This window comes from Pelodiscus sinensis, chromosome 5, assembly GCF_049634645.1.
Source record: "Pelodiscus sinensis isolate JC-2024 chromosome 5, ASM4963464v1, whole genome shotgun sequence".
In the NCBI taxonomy this organism is placed as follows: Eukaryota; Metazoa; Chordata; order Testudines; family Trionychidae; genus Pelodiscus; species Pelodiscus sinensis.
The window spans coordinates 35,215,396-35,231,542 of NC_134715.1; the positions used below are offsets into that span (position 1 = coordinate 35,215,396).

General features: G+C 40.9%; 1 protein-coding gene across 1 annotated transcript in view; it reads left to right on the forward strand.

Annotated features, from left to right (window-relative positions):
- The first annotated feature begins 1,945 nt into the window (after nucleotides 1–1,945).
- The window catches only part of METTL14 (methyltransferase 14, N6-adenosine-methyltransferase non-catalytic subunit), a 37,211-nt gene continuing 23,009 nt past the window's right edge, over nucleotides 1,946–16,147 (forward strand). Inside the window, exons 1-6 of the mRNA XM_006112610.4 lie at nucleotides 1,946–2,086; nucleotides 2,835–2,923; nucleotides 5,204–5,291; nucleotides 11,050–11,130; nucleotides 11,613–11,700; nucleotides 15,295–15,385. Coding sequence (XP_006112672.1) covers nucleotides 2,015–2,086; nucleotides 2,835–2,923; nucleotides 5,204–5,291; nucleotides 11,050–11,130; nucleotides 11,613–11,700; nucleotides 15,295–15,385 — 509 coding nt within the window. The 5' untranslated portion in view covers nucleotides 1,946–2,014. The remainder of the gene's footprint in view (nucleotides 2,087–2,834; nucleotides 2,924–5,203; nucleotides 5,292–11,049; nucleotides 11,131–11,612; nucleotides 11,701–15,294; nucleotides 15,386–16,147) is intronic.

The window sequence follows — 16,147 nt, forward strand, 5'->3', positions numbered from 1 at the left end:
ATGATACGATGATGCTTACTTTTATTATTCAGAATTTTCCCATTGTTTTATTGGCAATTTTGTCTGAATATTATGTCTTTCCTCAAAAATACTGGAAATTGCATTTTTTACATGGGAAAAGGGCTCCTCACATGCACACACACATACATGTACATCATTCACAGTTCCAAAGTAATCAAATCCTCATTAAATATCATTCTAATTCTTGCTATCTAGGCATTTCTGCAAAACTGATGGTTATCCCTTATACAAAACCCTTCAAATAAATGACACAGTTGAAAGGTCAGTACTGGAAGCAGCTGTGAATGGGAGATTACAACCAAATGTTTTTAAAAGGATTTTAATCTTTCTTTCTCTCTCTTTTAAATTGAAACACAGAAATGAACCCAACAAAAAAGCCATATGTATACATATTCCAGGGACACACAGCAAAAGATGATGGATAAGTGGCTTTTTCCTTCATGAAGATTTACATGGTTGTCTTGCAGAGTATTCATTTTATGGCATTAATTCTATCAAAGAATGATAGACTTGAAAGTCATTAAGCAGTTTCAGCCAGTCAAATGTCTGGTAACTAGGATCTAGTTCATATGCTAGTTTCCTATTTTTTCTCCTTTGTCTAACTGCAAGACAGTCTAGCCCCATGGTGCAACCAGTCCAATCAGTTCTGAAGCAGTAGTCACTATATAGTGGCCACTATAGTGAACTAGCCATACTCAACCAGCCAAATAGCCACATTGTTCAAGATACATGTGGTTAGTGACTATTGGATTCCACAGATCTAGTCAATAATCAGGTAAGTGTCTTTTACCAGGTATGATTTGCTATCCAACAAATAGTATCTAATGGTATCTAACAATGTCAAAATACTGGTATGATTCACTATTCAATCAATGCTGCTCAGTTACTACAGAGCCACTTGAAGTCTATAGTCATAGGCACGATGTAAAAACGTAGAACTGTAGGCATAAAAAAAATTAAAAACTCAGCTATTAGATGTGATAAGATGGGAAGCCAGAAGTTAGCAACAGTTGGGACTGAACTCTAGAGGGAGAGAATGGATGTGGTATCTCTGGATTGAGGAAGAGAGCAGGAAAAACAGGATTCTCACCAAGACAGTATATGAGAAAACAGTGTAACTGATAGCGGGGAGAGCAGGGAGCAGGCCGATTGAAGGTAGAACTGTGCTACATTTAAAATGATGAAAGCCATATGGAGTAGTCATATTATGCATCCATAAATCTATTTTTTATACTTTTATACAGATCCACACCTATGTGGCATATCATTAAAATTCGTGCACAATTAAACTCTGGTTCATGCTTTTTGTTGCTAAAAGCAGAACATAACCGTCCATTCACTTTCAAGTAATTTTGGCAATAGGATGTTGCATTTTTAATGTGGCTGTTGTATTGCAATATGTGAATGCTGTGTTGTGAAGTGAGGGAGTTGTGACGTGACATTGGGGCAATATCATTTTGTGACATTTTTGTGTTGTTGCATTCTGGGATTCATGCTGACTTGCAGAACTGTACAAAGTATTATGACAGCTGGTCCCGCAGGTACAGGACCCAGCTGAGAGCCAAGGAAATGCAAGAATCCAGGGTGAAAGTCAAGGGGCAGCGCTGACTTGCATAAAGTGCACTAGCCCCTGTGGCAGGCACACAGCAATGGAGTTGGTACAGTCAGACACAGGCACCCCAGCTGGCTGTTACTGGAGTACAGCCCAGGTAGGGGCGGAGAGGAGGAGGCAAAGGGAGACTGTGGTACTGACTGCTATGAGCATGAGGTGCCTGGACAGTCAGGCCCAGCCGCACATGCGCAGAGCAAACAGCCAAGCATCTCCCCCCCTCCCCCCAGAAACTGCCGCCCAGCTGCGGCAAAAAGCGACTGGCTGCGTCACGTGACTCGCGCGCTCGGGCCTCCCCGTGCCGTCGAAGTCTCCGGAGAAGTTAGGGCAGGAAGCGGAAGTGACGTTTTAAGGAAGCGCCAGCGGCGTGCCCGCCTCGGTTGCATGGCGATGAACAGCCGGTTGCAGGAGATCAGGGAGCGACAGAAACTCCGCCGGCAGCTCTTAGCGCAGCAGGTAGCGGTGGGCGGGTTAGGCAAGAGGGCGTGTGGGGGAAGGGCCGTAGCGCTCCCGGCGCGCAGCTACCTTGGGCGTACGGGGGTGGGTCTCATCCTTTGACCCCGCCCCCACAGCTGTGGCAGGCGCGAGCCGGGGGGAGGGCAGGAGGAGGCTGTGAGTGTTGCGCGCGCGCGCGGCCCCCTGTGGCAGGTGCGGGTTTGCCCAGTGCCCTCTTCTGGTGACGTCATCGCCGCATGGCCCCTCTGCCAGCTGGTGATTAGGCCCCGGGGGGGGGGGGGCGGCGCTCCGGGGAAGCGCGAAAGCGGTTAAACGGTAACCGTGTACCCGCTGGAAATATCGGTGGGTGCACGTGCTGTGGGTTTGGCGGTGCAAAGCTTAAACTTTCTACTGCCCAGCCCCCGCCCTGAGAGTGGCCTGGCTGCCGGCTCTGCTCCTAGGGAGGCGGCTGCAGAGCTTGGCTGATGGGTTATTTGGTTAGACTCCTACTGAGCACTAAGTGGCGGGGGCAGATTTGTGCCTAGGGCGTGTGAGGCGCCACCCGCCATGTCCATGTGTGCTCCCGAGGTCCCTCCTGTGCTCTGGTCTCCAGACCTGTGCATGTGGAATGTCACTGTGGGATCCGGGGTGTCTAACTTTCATCACAAGGGGTCAGTTGGGTTTGAGGGTTTGACCCATTTTTTTTAATTGCCTGCATGCTTTGCCTGAAACAAACAAACAAAAAAGTGGTGTGTTGCCCTTATTTCAGTTGGGAGCTGAGAGTGCAGATAGTATTGGTGCCGTATTGAACAGCAAAGATGATCAGAGGGAGATCGCTGAAACAAGAGAAACTTGCAGGTTGGTATTGATGTAGTTCTCTGTTAGAAATCTTGCACGGTGTGAGACTATGGTTTTTGAAAGAGGGGAAGAAGCAAATAGGATTGGTTTCTTAAGACAAGCATTTTTTCATCCATGTTAACGAAAGTAAAGAAACATTAGTTCACACCAGAAAAGAAGAATTAAAAAAATATTTCACAGTCACAAGAAGGGATGTTAAGGACTAGTCAACTAACCGATGAGCAAATGCTGATGTTAAGGATAGTCCTCTAGTCACTCCTCCCTCTTCCCTCCGCTGCCTCTATCAGAAAGAGGCAAAAAGGGGGGAGAAGAGGAGGTACTTCAACACGGCAGCGTTGTGTGGAGCCTGGGGCCAGACTCTGGGCTCCATGCAGCACTGCCACTTTGAAATGCCACGTAGAGTCCTAAATGGGTAATGCTCACCAGTTCTTGTTAACTGGTAAACAGTGGGGGCTGGAGCAGATCACCCTTTGCCACAGTCAGGGGCCTCCTCCAGCCCTGTAGGAAACCCACCGTGGGTTGCTCTCATCCAGAGCTGCTTCTGTCCATGGCGGGAGCCTAGGCACTCTGCAGGCTGGGGCTTCTCCAATTTCCAGATCAGCTTCTGTCTGCGGTGGGCCTGGGTGCCCCGCTAGCAGTGGCTGCTTGGCCGGAGGTGGGACCTGGCAATGGAGCCGGCAGCCAGCTCCAGCATAGGGCTGGGGGCTGCTCCAGTGCTGTTGAAGTGGTCCTCAGAACCCCCTTGAAGTAATTGTTTAAGGCAAGTAGAATTTAGACCCCATCTTCAAATTCATCCTTGGAGACAGACACTATTTTCAGTTACTGTAAGGGCAACAAAAATTATTGGGTTTTGGAACAGGTCCCATATGAAGAGAGATTAAAAAGACTTGGACTTTTCAGCTTAGGAAAGAGGAGACTAGGGGGGGCTATGGTAGAGGTCTATAAAATCATGACTGGCATGGAAAAAGTGAAAAAGGAAAAGTTATTTACTTATTCCCACAATATAAGAACTAGGAGTCACCAAATGAAATTAATAGGTGGCAGGTTTAAAACAAACACAAGGAAGTTTTTCTTCACACAGCACACAGTCAACCTGTGGAACTTCTAGCCTTCACCGCATCCTCTGGTAAGAACTTTAACAGAGTTCAAAAAGGAGCTAGCTAGATTCATGGAGGTTAGGTTCATAGAATACTAGGACTGGAAGGGACCTCGAGACGTCATTGAGTCCAGTCCCCTGCCCTCATGGCAGGACCCAGTACTGTCTAGACCATCCCTGATAGACATTTATCTAACCTACTCTTAAATATCTCCAGAGTTGGAGATTCCACAACCTCCTTAGGTAATTTATTCCAGTATTTAACCACCCTGACAGGAACTTTTTCCTAATGTCCAGCCTAAACCTCCCTTGCTGCAGTTTAAGCTCATTGCTTCTTGGTCTATCCTCAGAGGCCAGGAAGAACAAGTTTTCTCCCTCCTCCTTGTGACACCATTTTAGATACCTGAAGACCGCTATCATGTCCCCTCTCAATCTTCTCTTTTCCAAACTAAACAAGCCCAATTCTTTCAGTCTTCCTTCATAGGTTATGTTCTCTAGATCTTTAATCATTCTTGTTGCTCTTCTCTGGACCATCTCCAATTTCTCCACATCTTTCTTGAAATGTGGTGCCCGGAACTGGACACAGTACTCCAACTGATGCCTAATCAGCGCAGAGTTGATGGCTATTAGCCAGGATGGGTAGGCATGGTGCCCCTAGCCTCTGTTTCTCTGGAAGTGAGAGACGGGAGGGATCAAGTGAAGATTACCTGTTGTGATCCATCCCTCTGGGACATCTGTCCGCAGACAGGATACTGGGCTAGATGGACCTTTGGTCTGATCCAGCATGGCCGTTGTTACTGTACATTTACACTAATGAAATTATAACGTCAGTAGGAATGACTACTGGATTTTCACTGCTTCAGCTGTCCTTATAATATGACTGTTTTGGGTCTGGTTAGTATAAAACACTGCAAAGTAAAGGTGTTATTTTAAGGTTATAACAATGTGAACATTTGAGAAAATGAGAGACTACTCCTTAGAAGAGTTCGTTTGTCAGAAAGCTATAGCATTAGCAGAGAGGTTGTCCCAAGCAATTTTAGGCTTTATAGAGTACAACCAGACCCTTAAATTAGAATCAGAAACCAATATGCATTCATTGTAGATAATCATAGGTTATAATATATGTTCTAATGTAGTGAAGCAAGAGAAATTGCATTATATCTATTTTTTTATATGTTTTTTAGGGCTTCTTATGATACTTCAGCATCAAATGCAAAACGCAAATATCCAGATGAGGGAGAAGCTGATGAAGAAGAAATTGAAGAATATAAGGTAAAAAGATAAATAACAGTCCAAAGAAAATATTTTTTTAACATGGTAAAAAAGCATTGTTACAGTGAGGAGGGATGGCTAGTGATGGAAGAGACCAGACTGAATACATGTGAAAAGGCAGAATTACAGAGGGCCATGACAGCACTGATGAGTATAGTGGTGAAGGTTGAACACGTGGGCAGATTCAAGGAAAGGTGTGATATGGTCAGAGGAAATGGCCAGGAATACGTAACTAGTAATTTTATATGAAATGAAATGGTGTGATGTATTGCTGAGAGGCCAAAGAGGTTTCATTTTGATTTCCTGTCCAAGAACTTGCAGTACAAGCAAAATAGATTGGATTTTTAAAGTGGTAGGAGTTGGCTTTAGATGAGGTCAGGGAGTTGAAGATTCCCATGAAGTATGGGCAAAGTGACAAAGAGGATGAATGTTTGTGTGCTCAGTAAAGGCAAAAGAAAGAGTTTGTTGGAAGGAGAGATCAGGAGGTTGGTTTGTGTCCATGTTTTGTTTAAGATAAGACATCAGAAGATATTTTTTACAAAGGAAATGTTGGTTAAAAGTCAGTCTTCCTTGCTTCCTCATATTCCTGAGACACCTATCCCAGACATATGTGACAGCCTATTTCCTTTATCTCATTTAAGTACTTCCTAAAAATTCATTTTTGACTCTTCGGATAAATGATTGGTGGAGAAGGTTGAACCAAATAGTGACTCTCAAGGCATGTGTATCTTACTGATTAGCTGTGATCTTGTTAATTGTTACCATTGTCTTTCTCCCTTTTCCTTATTTTTCGATGACACTCACTATTGACTTATATCAAATCAATGAGATGTTGCTTATAGTACTTCTGGGTGCACAAAAATAGTATAATCACTGGAATTGGGAGGATCATTGAAACAGTCTGTTTCATACCCACTTCCATATGTACAATAAGTTAGCTATAGGGGTATCATGAGAAAAATACATTCACTGAGCTGAGTAAAGAAAGCAAACATAAAATAAGGTGAGCCTTTGATATATTGAAAGTATCATTGGAATAGAATACAGAAACAAGTATTTATAGGCCTTATCAATTATTTTTGTGTTCTGGTAAATTGAATTAATTTGTTTCTAAAATACTTAAGTGACCAAAACACATACAATTAATACACAAAGATTATCAGCAGGGCTCGACAAATAATGTAATCTACTTGCCCATGGCGTAGATTACAACCCGGAAGAGCTGGTGCAGAGCGATCTGCACATGCACAGAGTGCAGAACCGCGTGGCTGGCGAGCAGGGCTCGCCGCCGCTTGGCGAGCCCTGATTATCAGTACCGTATGAAAAGTAAATAACCTATTCTTAATTAGCCTGTTGCTACTTAGGGCTTGTCTGGATTGACAGGCAGTGATCAATACAGCAGGAGTTGATTTATCACGTTTAGTATAGATTAGGGATATTAAATAGCTGTTAATTGAGTAGTCGAGTAACCTAATGAATTCTTATCAGTTACTTGACTATTCTGTAGTCCCTGGGGGTGGGATAGGCAACCTGTGTGCGCCAGCCCTATTCTAAGGAATCCCCTGCCACTCCGCACTGCTGCCTCTGTAGTATGGGGTGTCAGGCAGGAGCTGGTCTGCCAGGGGAACCTGTTTAAAAACTAGCTGTCCTCGCAGATTGGCTGCCTGTCTCACCATGTTGCTCCCTCTAATACAGAGGCAGCAGCATAGGGTGGCAGTAGCCCTTGTCCAGTGGGGGTCTGAGCTCCCGGATCCGGTGCAAGCCAGAACTGAGCTGGGCTACCTGGCTCCTAATACACTTTAAATGGAGAGCCATAGCAGGGGCCGATCCCGTCGCAAGCTAGACTATTGGCCAGCCTGCTAAAAAATTTACTGGTGGGGATGGGGGGAAATGCATGTTGTCTATATCGTTAACCTATAAGCTTTTGCTAATTGGCTAATCGACTACACTATTACATCCCTAGTATAGACAAATCGACTTGTCAACTCTAGTGCTCTCTTAAAAAGAGAAGAGTAAGCAGAGTTTATGGGAGAATGTCAGCTGTCAACTTTACAGTGGTGAAGATACTGTATTGAGATAAGCAGATCTCTGAATGTCGACTTCCTCTATGTTTTCATGTAGCTGAAGTTGAGGTAGACAGCTTGCGGTAGTGTACACAAGGCTTTAGGTGGGTGACCAATCTGTAGCGATATTACTGAATTTAAAAAATAAGTACACGAATAAAGCCTCAGACTTGAGACCTGTATATTATTTAATTACTCGCATGAAAATCTAAAATTACCAATAGACTGACTAAAATACAGCAAAGAACTATCTTGTATAGACTGCAGTTTTTCTAATGGTCGGGGGGGAGGTTTATTTAATAAAATTTTGGCCTTTGAATTTGCTTAATATTTTTTCATTGTTAGCTTAAGCATGTTAAATTTAATAATTTAGTAATACAAACTCATGAGTGGTCTAAGTCTGAATCCCTACTAAGTGTAAAAGTTAAAGTACTCCTTTGTAAAACGTGTGTGTACCTTAGACTAAATATTCCTTCCAGGGATAACATTAATAAGCAGTTATAGATTGATTTGTCAAGTTTATGAAAATAAGAGACAGATCGTATTGATTTAAGTTTTCCTGCTTCTCTCTCTCTCTCTGCAGTATTAACCTGCAATAGTCTTTGTAGTTTTCTGATCCAAGAGCCACAGTCAGCACAGGTAGCCCTTAAAGCCTAATTATGTTGTAGTTTGGTTATGCAGACCAAAATTTGCCAAAGATATAATGAAGACTGGAAAACTCATAGTATTATCTAAAGCAAGGTTGAGCTCAGGTTTGCAGAAATCAGTAGTGCAATTATGCATAGCCCAATCCAGACACTCAGGAATTTCTGATACTCAAATCATGTTGCTTAATATAGTCCTAACTAATAATGTACATTATTCCTAAGTGTCTATTTGCCATGTTAACATTGCTGAATGAAAATTAAATAAAGAGGAATTTGTACTTTTTTGAGCACAAAGTCAAGGGTTTTGTGTTTGTGTGTTTCAAGACTTGTGAGTTTTATTTTGTAGCACAGATTTTCTCTCTCCTCTGTACCAAGCTTATGAAATGTAGAGTATTTTTATATTGCATTTCTATAATTCTGTTCTGTGAACTGATGGGTCTCTAGTTAGGAAAATATCCAATTAAGTTAAAAGTTAACCAATTAATTGATATTAATTGTAATAATTTAGCCAGTTAATCATATGGCTGGCATTTGTCCTCCTGCCATGGCTGGGGAGCAGCTGCTCTGGCAACTTGGTGTCATGCCATGCCGTGGGTGGAGGGGGAAGGGTTGTTGCCCACCTGGGGGAAGATTGTGCTGTAGGCAGGTGGGAGCTGCTTCCTGTGCCCAGCCCTTCAGTTACCAGGTAAGAATGCTGGTAAGGTTAACTGGTTAATATTTACTGGGTAACCAGTTAACTTTTTATATCCCTATAGCTCACATGGTGCTACATTGCCTTTCATTTGAATATCACACTAAATTTTGCAGATATTCATCCTTTCTGAAGTAGTTTTCATTTTAGAAATGAGAAAGTGAGTTCTGATAGAATGGGCTTAATTGGTCTAGGTCTGTGGTCTCCAACCTTTTAAAGCACAAGATCACTTTTTGTATTTAAGTGCAGTCCAAGATTTACCTCACACCCAAATACACTTGCCCCGCCTCCTTCGTGCCACTTCTCCGAGGTCCTGCCCCTGCTCACTCCATCTTCCCTTCCACCCCTATTCTCCCTCCCTTTCATCAGTCGGGCAGAGGGTTGCGACGCAGGCTCTGGTCTTGGGCTAAGTGATTTAGAGTGTGAGAGGGGCTCTGAACTGAGCCTGGGGCAGAGGCTTGGGGGCGCAAGAGGGGGTTCATTATTAGGGCAGGGGATTGGCGCTGGCTCCAGATGGACACTGCTTACCTCAGGTGGCTCCTGAGTGGTGGTGAAGTGGGGCTATGGCAGGCTCACCCCTGCCCTGGCCCTGCACCACTCTCAGAAACAGCTAGCAAACTCCCTCCATCCCAAGCCCTGTTGTGCTCCCTCTCTGCTCTGTGGAGGTAGAATACAGGAGGGGAGAGGGGCACCCTGACATAAGCACCACTCTTCTCCCTTCCCTGCTCTGTATAGCAAGCAGGAGGCTCCCGGAGAGGGGCAGCTCCAAGACAAAGGGCAGGAGGTGTGCAGCTGTGCGGGGAAGCGCAGATGAAGCGCTGCACTTGATAGCCTCTTGGCCAAACCAGTCAGGGTCACCTGTCAGAGGCTCCAAAATCCACCAGTAGATCCCGATCTACTGGTTGGTGACCACTGGTCTAGGTTACAGGAAATATGTGGCTGAGCTCAAAAGCAAACTTAGGTCCTTAGCCTTTAACCCACAAGGCTAGCTTTTCTTTTCTTTGACTGCATTAGTAACTTTTCAGATTTGTGAAAAGCAAATAAGAATTCATTTTAGTATTAAAATACAAAGTGCAAAAATGCATTAGAGAAGATAATGAAGGCGGAAGCAAAGTTTTCCTTTGCTTATTTCATCATTGCAGTCCAACCCTTCAGTCTTTTTTGGTTTTGTTCCTGTAGAAGCCAGTCGATGGGGTCTGATTGCACTGGACAGACTGTATGAACAAAAAAATTAAACATTCTTTGTTCCAAGGGGAGTTTGAAGTCTAAGGCCTAGATCCGACTGTCACCACCATTAACTTGGGCTTAAGTAACTACAGAAAACCAAGAGATTGGGGACAGGGAAGAGAGACGTAACTTTTGGGGAAAATTGTTGAGGGATACTCAGGTTCAAAGATTTAACTGCTGTCTTAGTGAACTTCTGTAACAGAACCATTTTTATTTTTAAGGCAAAAAATAATAATTTTCCCTTACTTTGTCTGACTGTCATATATATTTTCTCCCAGTATATTTACTCTGAGGGTGCATAATAAATCCATTTGGTTTATACAGAGCAGGTGAGAGCAGCTTTTGTTTGCAAATAATATATTGAGAGTGATACACTGAGCAGAACCAAATTCTGATCTGGTCATTGTTGTGCTTTAGATTGTGAGTGAACCAGATTGGCATCTTTTAGTTTTGTTCTCTTGAGTGTATCTATGTATAAACATACATAGATGATGATGACTTACTTTTAAAGGGAAAGGAAATTTCTTGAAGCTCTTTAAAGGTAGCATCCTTTACTGAGCCAAAGGTAAGTCAGTCACCCTTTTTGTAAAAGCTTTGTGTTCTATTTGTTTGTTAGGTATTTTTGAAGATATGGCTAGGGAGAAGGAGTTAAAATGTTGGCTTTTATAATGGGCTATAGGGACTCATTAAAACATGGACAGTAACTTACAAGAGAGTGTCTTAATTACTAAGGCTTTCCAGTTTACCTTGTGTAAAAATAATACTTTTGGTGGATAGAGATGAAAAAGGGGGTGTAAACTCTTCAGGACAGTGCATGTCTGATTTTGTGATGTAAAGCACATCATATATTTGTAATGCTTTATAAATGTTTCTTACTTTATTACTTGTACTTATTTTCAAGGCCTTGTTGGTAAGCTAACCTACTCAACAACAAGAGAAAGACAGTGCCCTTTTTGGCAACATGTCAGTTATTTCTTTTCCAAAACTGGCATTGGAAACATTCATGATCTACTGTTGCAGGAGGCTTATACTCATAGACAGCCCAGTTCCTCCTTTATTAAGAAGCGGAGTCATAATGAGGAGAGAAACAGGATGTGCCTACATGCATATAAATCTGCTTTATTCCAAAGGATGAAGTAGAGCTGCATCAAGATGAAGAGAACCTGCCCTATGAAGAAGAGATTTACAAAGATTCCAGTACCTTTCTTAAGGTAAGCCTCCTCTGCACCTTGCAGCCATTGCTTTCCCATCATGTGGTTACTGTAAGATGCATCCGCAGCTAAAGAAGTTTGAAATATTTTATGGGATGAACTTATTTCTCTGATTATGAGGTTAATGAGGGAACTTAATTTCACATCATCCATAAGCACATGGCCTTTCCATTGTTCATGAATCACTTGGCCAACATCTGACTAAATGAGTGCATGTTATCAGCCTGTTCTATTTTAGGCCTGTTTCTGGCTTGCAGTGAGCCATAGTATCTGTGAACCTGTACCAGTGGCTAAAGTTTATGTTATTGCATAACTTGTGTATTGTTGAATCTTTATAGCATAGAATGACATGTTGAGGAAGGGGCAGAACAGTATTTTGTAAGCTAGAAAGTATTTGCTGTGTAGCATGTTAAATCAGTTGGAAATGTGCATATCTTGAATTGTTTCCCTCTCTTTTTTGTTCTTTTTTTCTTTTTCTCTAGGGAACCCAGAGCTTAAATCCTCACAATGATTATTGTCAACATTTTGTGGATACAGGACACAGACCGCAGAATTTTATCAGAGATGTGGGTATGTCAGTCATCTAAGAATGTTTCTTTCTGTTTGCTGTAATATATTCCTTTTTCTTCCTCCTGTTCCCCCTCCCCCACAACCATAATTACTTATACTTGAGCATGCTATATATAATTTTTTAATTGAAACAAGAAAGGTAGTGGAAGAGAGTCTTTCTTTCTGATCTTCCATTTGTAAAATTACCAAGTGTGTGTTTTTTGTTTGTTTGTTTTGTTTTGTTTTTTGTCATATCAGTTATATAGAGGTAGGAAGATGCTATTGCCCATTTTATTTTAAATAGTTGAGTATTAAAAGCCTTTTAACTGGCAAATTTCATGTTCCACTGTGATAAAGTGCAGCTGTTTTCAACCATTGGTCCGCACAGTGCCCTGCACCTGAAACCCAGAGTCCTGGGGCCTATGTGGGGTTGGAACCAGGTGTGAATCCTGAAACTCCAGCACCTATGGCAGGGCTGAGTCTCGGGCCCCCGCTCCTTCCACCTTCATTTATAATTTTTGGTTGCCCTACAGTGTGAATAAGCTGGTTGACCTGTTGAGAGGGGTCGGGAGTGGAGGTGCTGCTCCCTCCCCGGATTCTGCTGGGTGGAGCTGGCATGAGCCACGCTGGCCCTTGCTGCTGTGTCCCTTCCTCCACTTGGAAGTCAAACTATACCTGTGCCGGGGGGAGGGGGGAAGAGTGTGCTTTCTGGGCTTTGGAGTTTTTATAGCATGTTGGAGGGGTGCTCCAAAAAAAATAGATTGAGAATCCCTGGCTCCCACGGACAGTTATTTTTTAATCTTGGTTTAGCGATTGGTTTCACAGTGCTGCCCCAGAGAACTCACTTGACATCTGTGTGTTTTCTTGATCTATAAAATAGGAATAATACTATGTAAAGTAAGTGCTGAAAATTCATTATTAGGATAACTTCATTAAATAGTTATGCTCTTCTAAACTATTACGTCAATTTAGTTTCACATGTTCAGGCCAATGGAGAATTTACTGTTTGCTATGTAAATACCAACTTGTTCTGTGTTTTGAATTTGTAAAATTAAAATAACATCCCTTGGTCCTGTCCTCCAACATAGATGTGTCATTCCAACTTAGCATTTAAAAAAATTCTCTGAAATGTTTTATCTCATTTTGAACTAATTACAGGACTTTCAGCTCTTGTGCTAAGAGCTGTACAAACACATCTTAATCATGGCACCTGGATGCTACTTCAGAATAGACATGCTTCTTGTAACAGTCTTCTGAACACTTTAAGAAAAAAACCTTTTGGCATAAGCTTTTGAAATAAGAGGTTTTAGATAACTGACTTCTTTCCACTATAAATAGTTTATTCATTTTGATAGCTCTAACACTCATAACACAATCTGCATATTTTGAGTCCGATATATTTATATTTGTTACATGAGATGTTCATATGCTTGAAAGTTTTATTTAACTATTTTTACAAATTATTGAGAATAATGAATACTTTGTGTATGAAGATAATGAATGATTGCTTGCCTTGTCCGTAGTTGCTCTGATGTATTGTGTAGCCATAAAAAAAATTATAGTATCTCCAAGAGTTATTGGCTGGGTCTGAATGCCTGTGATGACTTTGCCAGTCTCTTTCACCCTGTAGCATAGCTCCTCTGTTCCCCACAGGATCAAGTCCTTAATATAATACACGACCTATTAGTTCATAGTTATAAAGCTTGACCTCAAAAGTTAAGTATTTTCCCTGTGATTCTTCATATAGAAAAGAAGCCTTTAAAGCTTTTGATAGATGCTCATGGATTCATCATATTTATTTTTTTGTTTTAAGAGACTATAACAAGTTTAGTGTTTTATATTGTATTCAGGTTTCCCCTTAAACAGATTCCTTTTGAAAAAGGATTATATTTTGAACCTGCTTCTCAGTTCCTTGGCTAGTGCCTTAACCACTGGACAATCTTTCAAAGCAAGTCTAGGCAGATATTCATAGTGCTAGCTGGGAACTGGGTGCTCAGACAATATGCATGCAATAGCATGTGAGACAATACATTGTGGGATGTTCTGCTGCGTGTGGAGCTGAGAGGGAGGCGGACGTGCCCAAACTTGATTACAAGAACATGATTATGGTGTCCTGTTTATGAAACAAATATGTTAACCAGTTACAGGAAGACTGTTTTGTGCCATATGAGGCAGCTGGTAGGTGTGATGCACTGTTAGCTGATCATGGTTACTAACTGAATATTAAACATGTATGTAGATCAAAACCACAGTTGAGATGCAACTCTGGCGAACTTTTTGATAAGTCTCTGTTGAAAGTTGCAGGGTTTGTCAGAAGCAACAGTTCATTTCCATTGATTCCTTTTGGTACAAGATCAGCATTATATCCTAATGATATAAAACCTGCTGTCAAAGTTTTCTATATCCCACTCTCATTGTGCTGTGAAGGTGGGCTAAAGTAGTGGCTGTTACTGAAAACATAACTGGTTTAATGCAATCTGTAAGTGAAGTGTATGTATAAGAGAAGAAAATATTTCCATTTCATTAGATACAAATAGCTGTGATGTCAGCTGGGGTGGAGTTTAGGAATATCCAACACATTTTTTTTTCCCATGAAATTGGAGGTAGAGGCTGAAGCCACTGTTCTGCATTAAAATAACCAGGACAGGAATTTTCACAAATATAAAAGCAAAAGAGAATCTTTATGGTTTCCAAGTCTCATAAGGTCACAAAGTAGAACAATTCAAATAAGAAAAGCTCTGCAAGTTACTCAAAGTTGAGCTGATATTTGTTTGGGAGAGGGAAATACATCAGGATCCTTTGTTTCCCCATATTTAGGGTATTAATAGGATTTACAAAAATATTTCCATTTAACTTTTCTTTTGGTTGGAGGAGGATTGTAGGGAGAATTGCTCACAGCCAATATATAAATGCTATGAAGATAACAAGGTCTGTACCTTATACATACCAGAGCCAAAATTTTGCCTTCAAGTCTATTAAGAAATGAAAATGTCTATGAAACTTCTGTGTATGCACATCTGCTAGTGTAACAATTAAAATTAACCCAATTTAAGTGAGGAGCTGCAATCAGTTGCCTATTAGAAGTGGTCTTTAAAGGTCAGTTGTTCTGGAGACAATAATGTATATATTTGTTATCACTAAATATTTGTGTCATTCTGTTTTAATATATAAAATAAACTTAAACTAAAATTACAGGGGAAAATATAAAACTCTCCACTGTATGTCTTTTGTCCAAATTAATTTGAACAAAAGTGAATCATAGGTTACTAGAAAGATTTGGAGATTTTTGGACAAAGTGTCATTCATAATCTTTTCTAATATTTCTTCATTTTATTATTGTAGAGAAATTCCATTGATTAAAATATTCAATAACTTTGGGCATGGACAACTGAATGAAGATAGGAAGCTTTTATTAAGTATTGGGGTAACCTGAATAGGTTGTTGATTGTTTTGAAGAACTTTGTTTGCTTGTTCTTTTGTTTTTTAAATAAAACGAGTTACTAAAACATCTGGGTCTATTTCAGAATACTTAATGGATTTGTCTATTAGCTGTCTGCACAGGTTTTCTTCTCCTAGAACAAATCGAAAATTAACTAATTTTCTTACTTTCCTCAGGCTTAGCAGACAGGTTTGAAGAATATCCCAAACTTAGAGAGCTCATCAGACTAAAGGACGAGCTAATATCTAAATCTAACACTCCCCCCATGTAAGTGTTTTGGTAGAAACTGGTTTCTGCTTTCCAGACTCTCTTAATGTTAACTGTCTGCTCCACAAATCTCTTTATCTTTCAGCACCTGTTTAAGATTTACACTTTCTATTTCTGGTTTGTGAATGTAAATTAAATCAGTGAATCCTAAAGAGAATGTAACCATTTTATTTTGGATAATTTAATTGAGTGTTTAATTGTATATAAATTTAGATTTTCTTACCAGAGCATGATAGTTCATGAAGCCTGAAAAAGATTTTTTGTAGACTGTGGTTTCAATCTCACTGAGATACAAACATACATCTAGCTGTCAAAAATGAGAAATATATATGAAAAAACTTGACATAGAACAATGTAGTTTCAAACCACAGTACAAACTTTTAAAAGAAAATTTGGCAATTTATTTAATCTTCTGTGTACCAAATATTGTGAAAATGCTATTTAATAAGTATAATTTTCACATGTGTGTACCACACCTGGTGTCCAGGTCATCCAGATCTATTTTACAATAAGGCTTTGTCTAGACTACATCCCTTTTTCGAAAGAGGGATGTAAATTAGACATATCGAAATTGCAAATGAAGCTGGGATTTGAATTTCCCGTGCCTCCTTTGCATAATTGCGTCACAGTGGGTTTTTTTTAAAAACGCTATTTCGAAAGTGAAGCCACGGGCTAGATATGGTTCTTTCAAAAAGAAAAGCCTTTTTTGAAAGATCCTTTCAAAAGGAGATTGGCTTGAGAGGTGGCTTGCCATGTTATAAC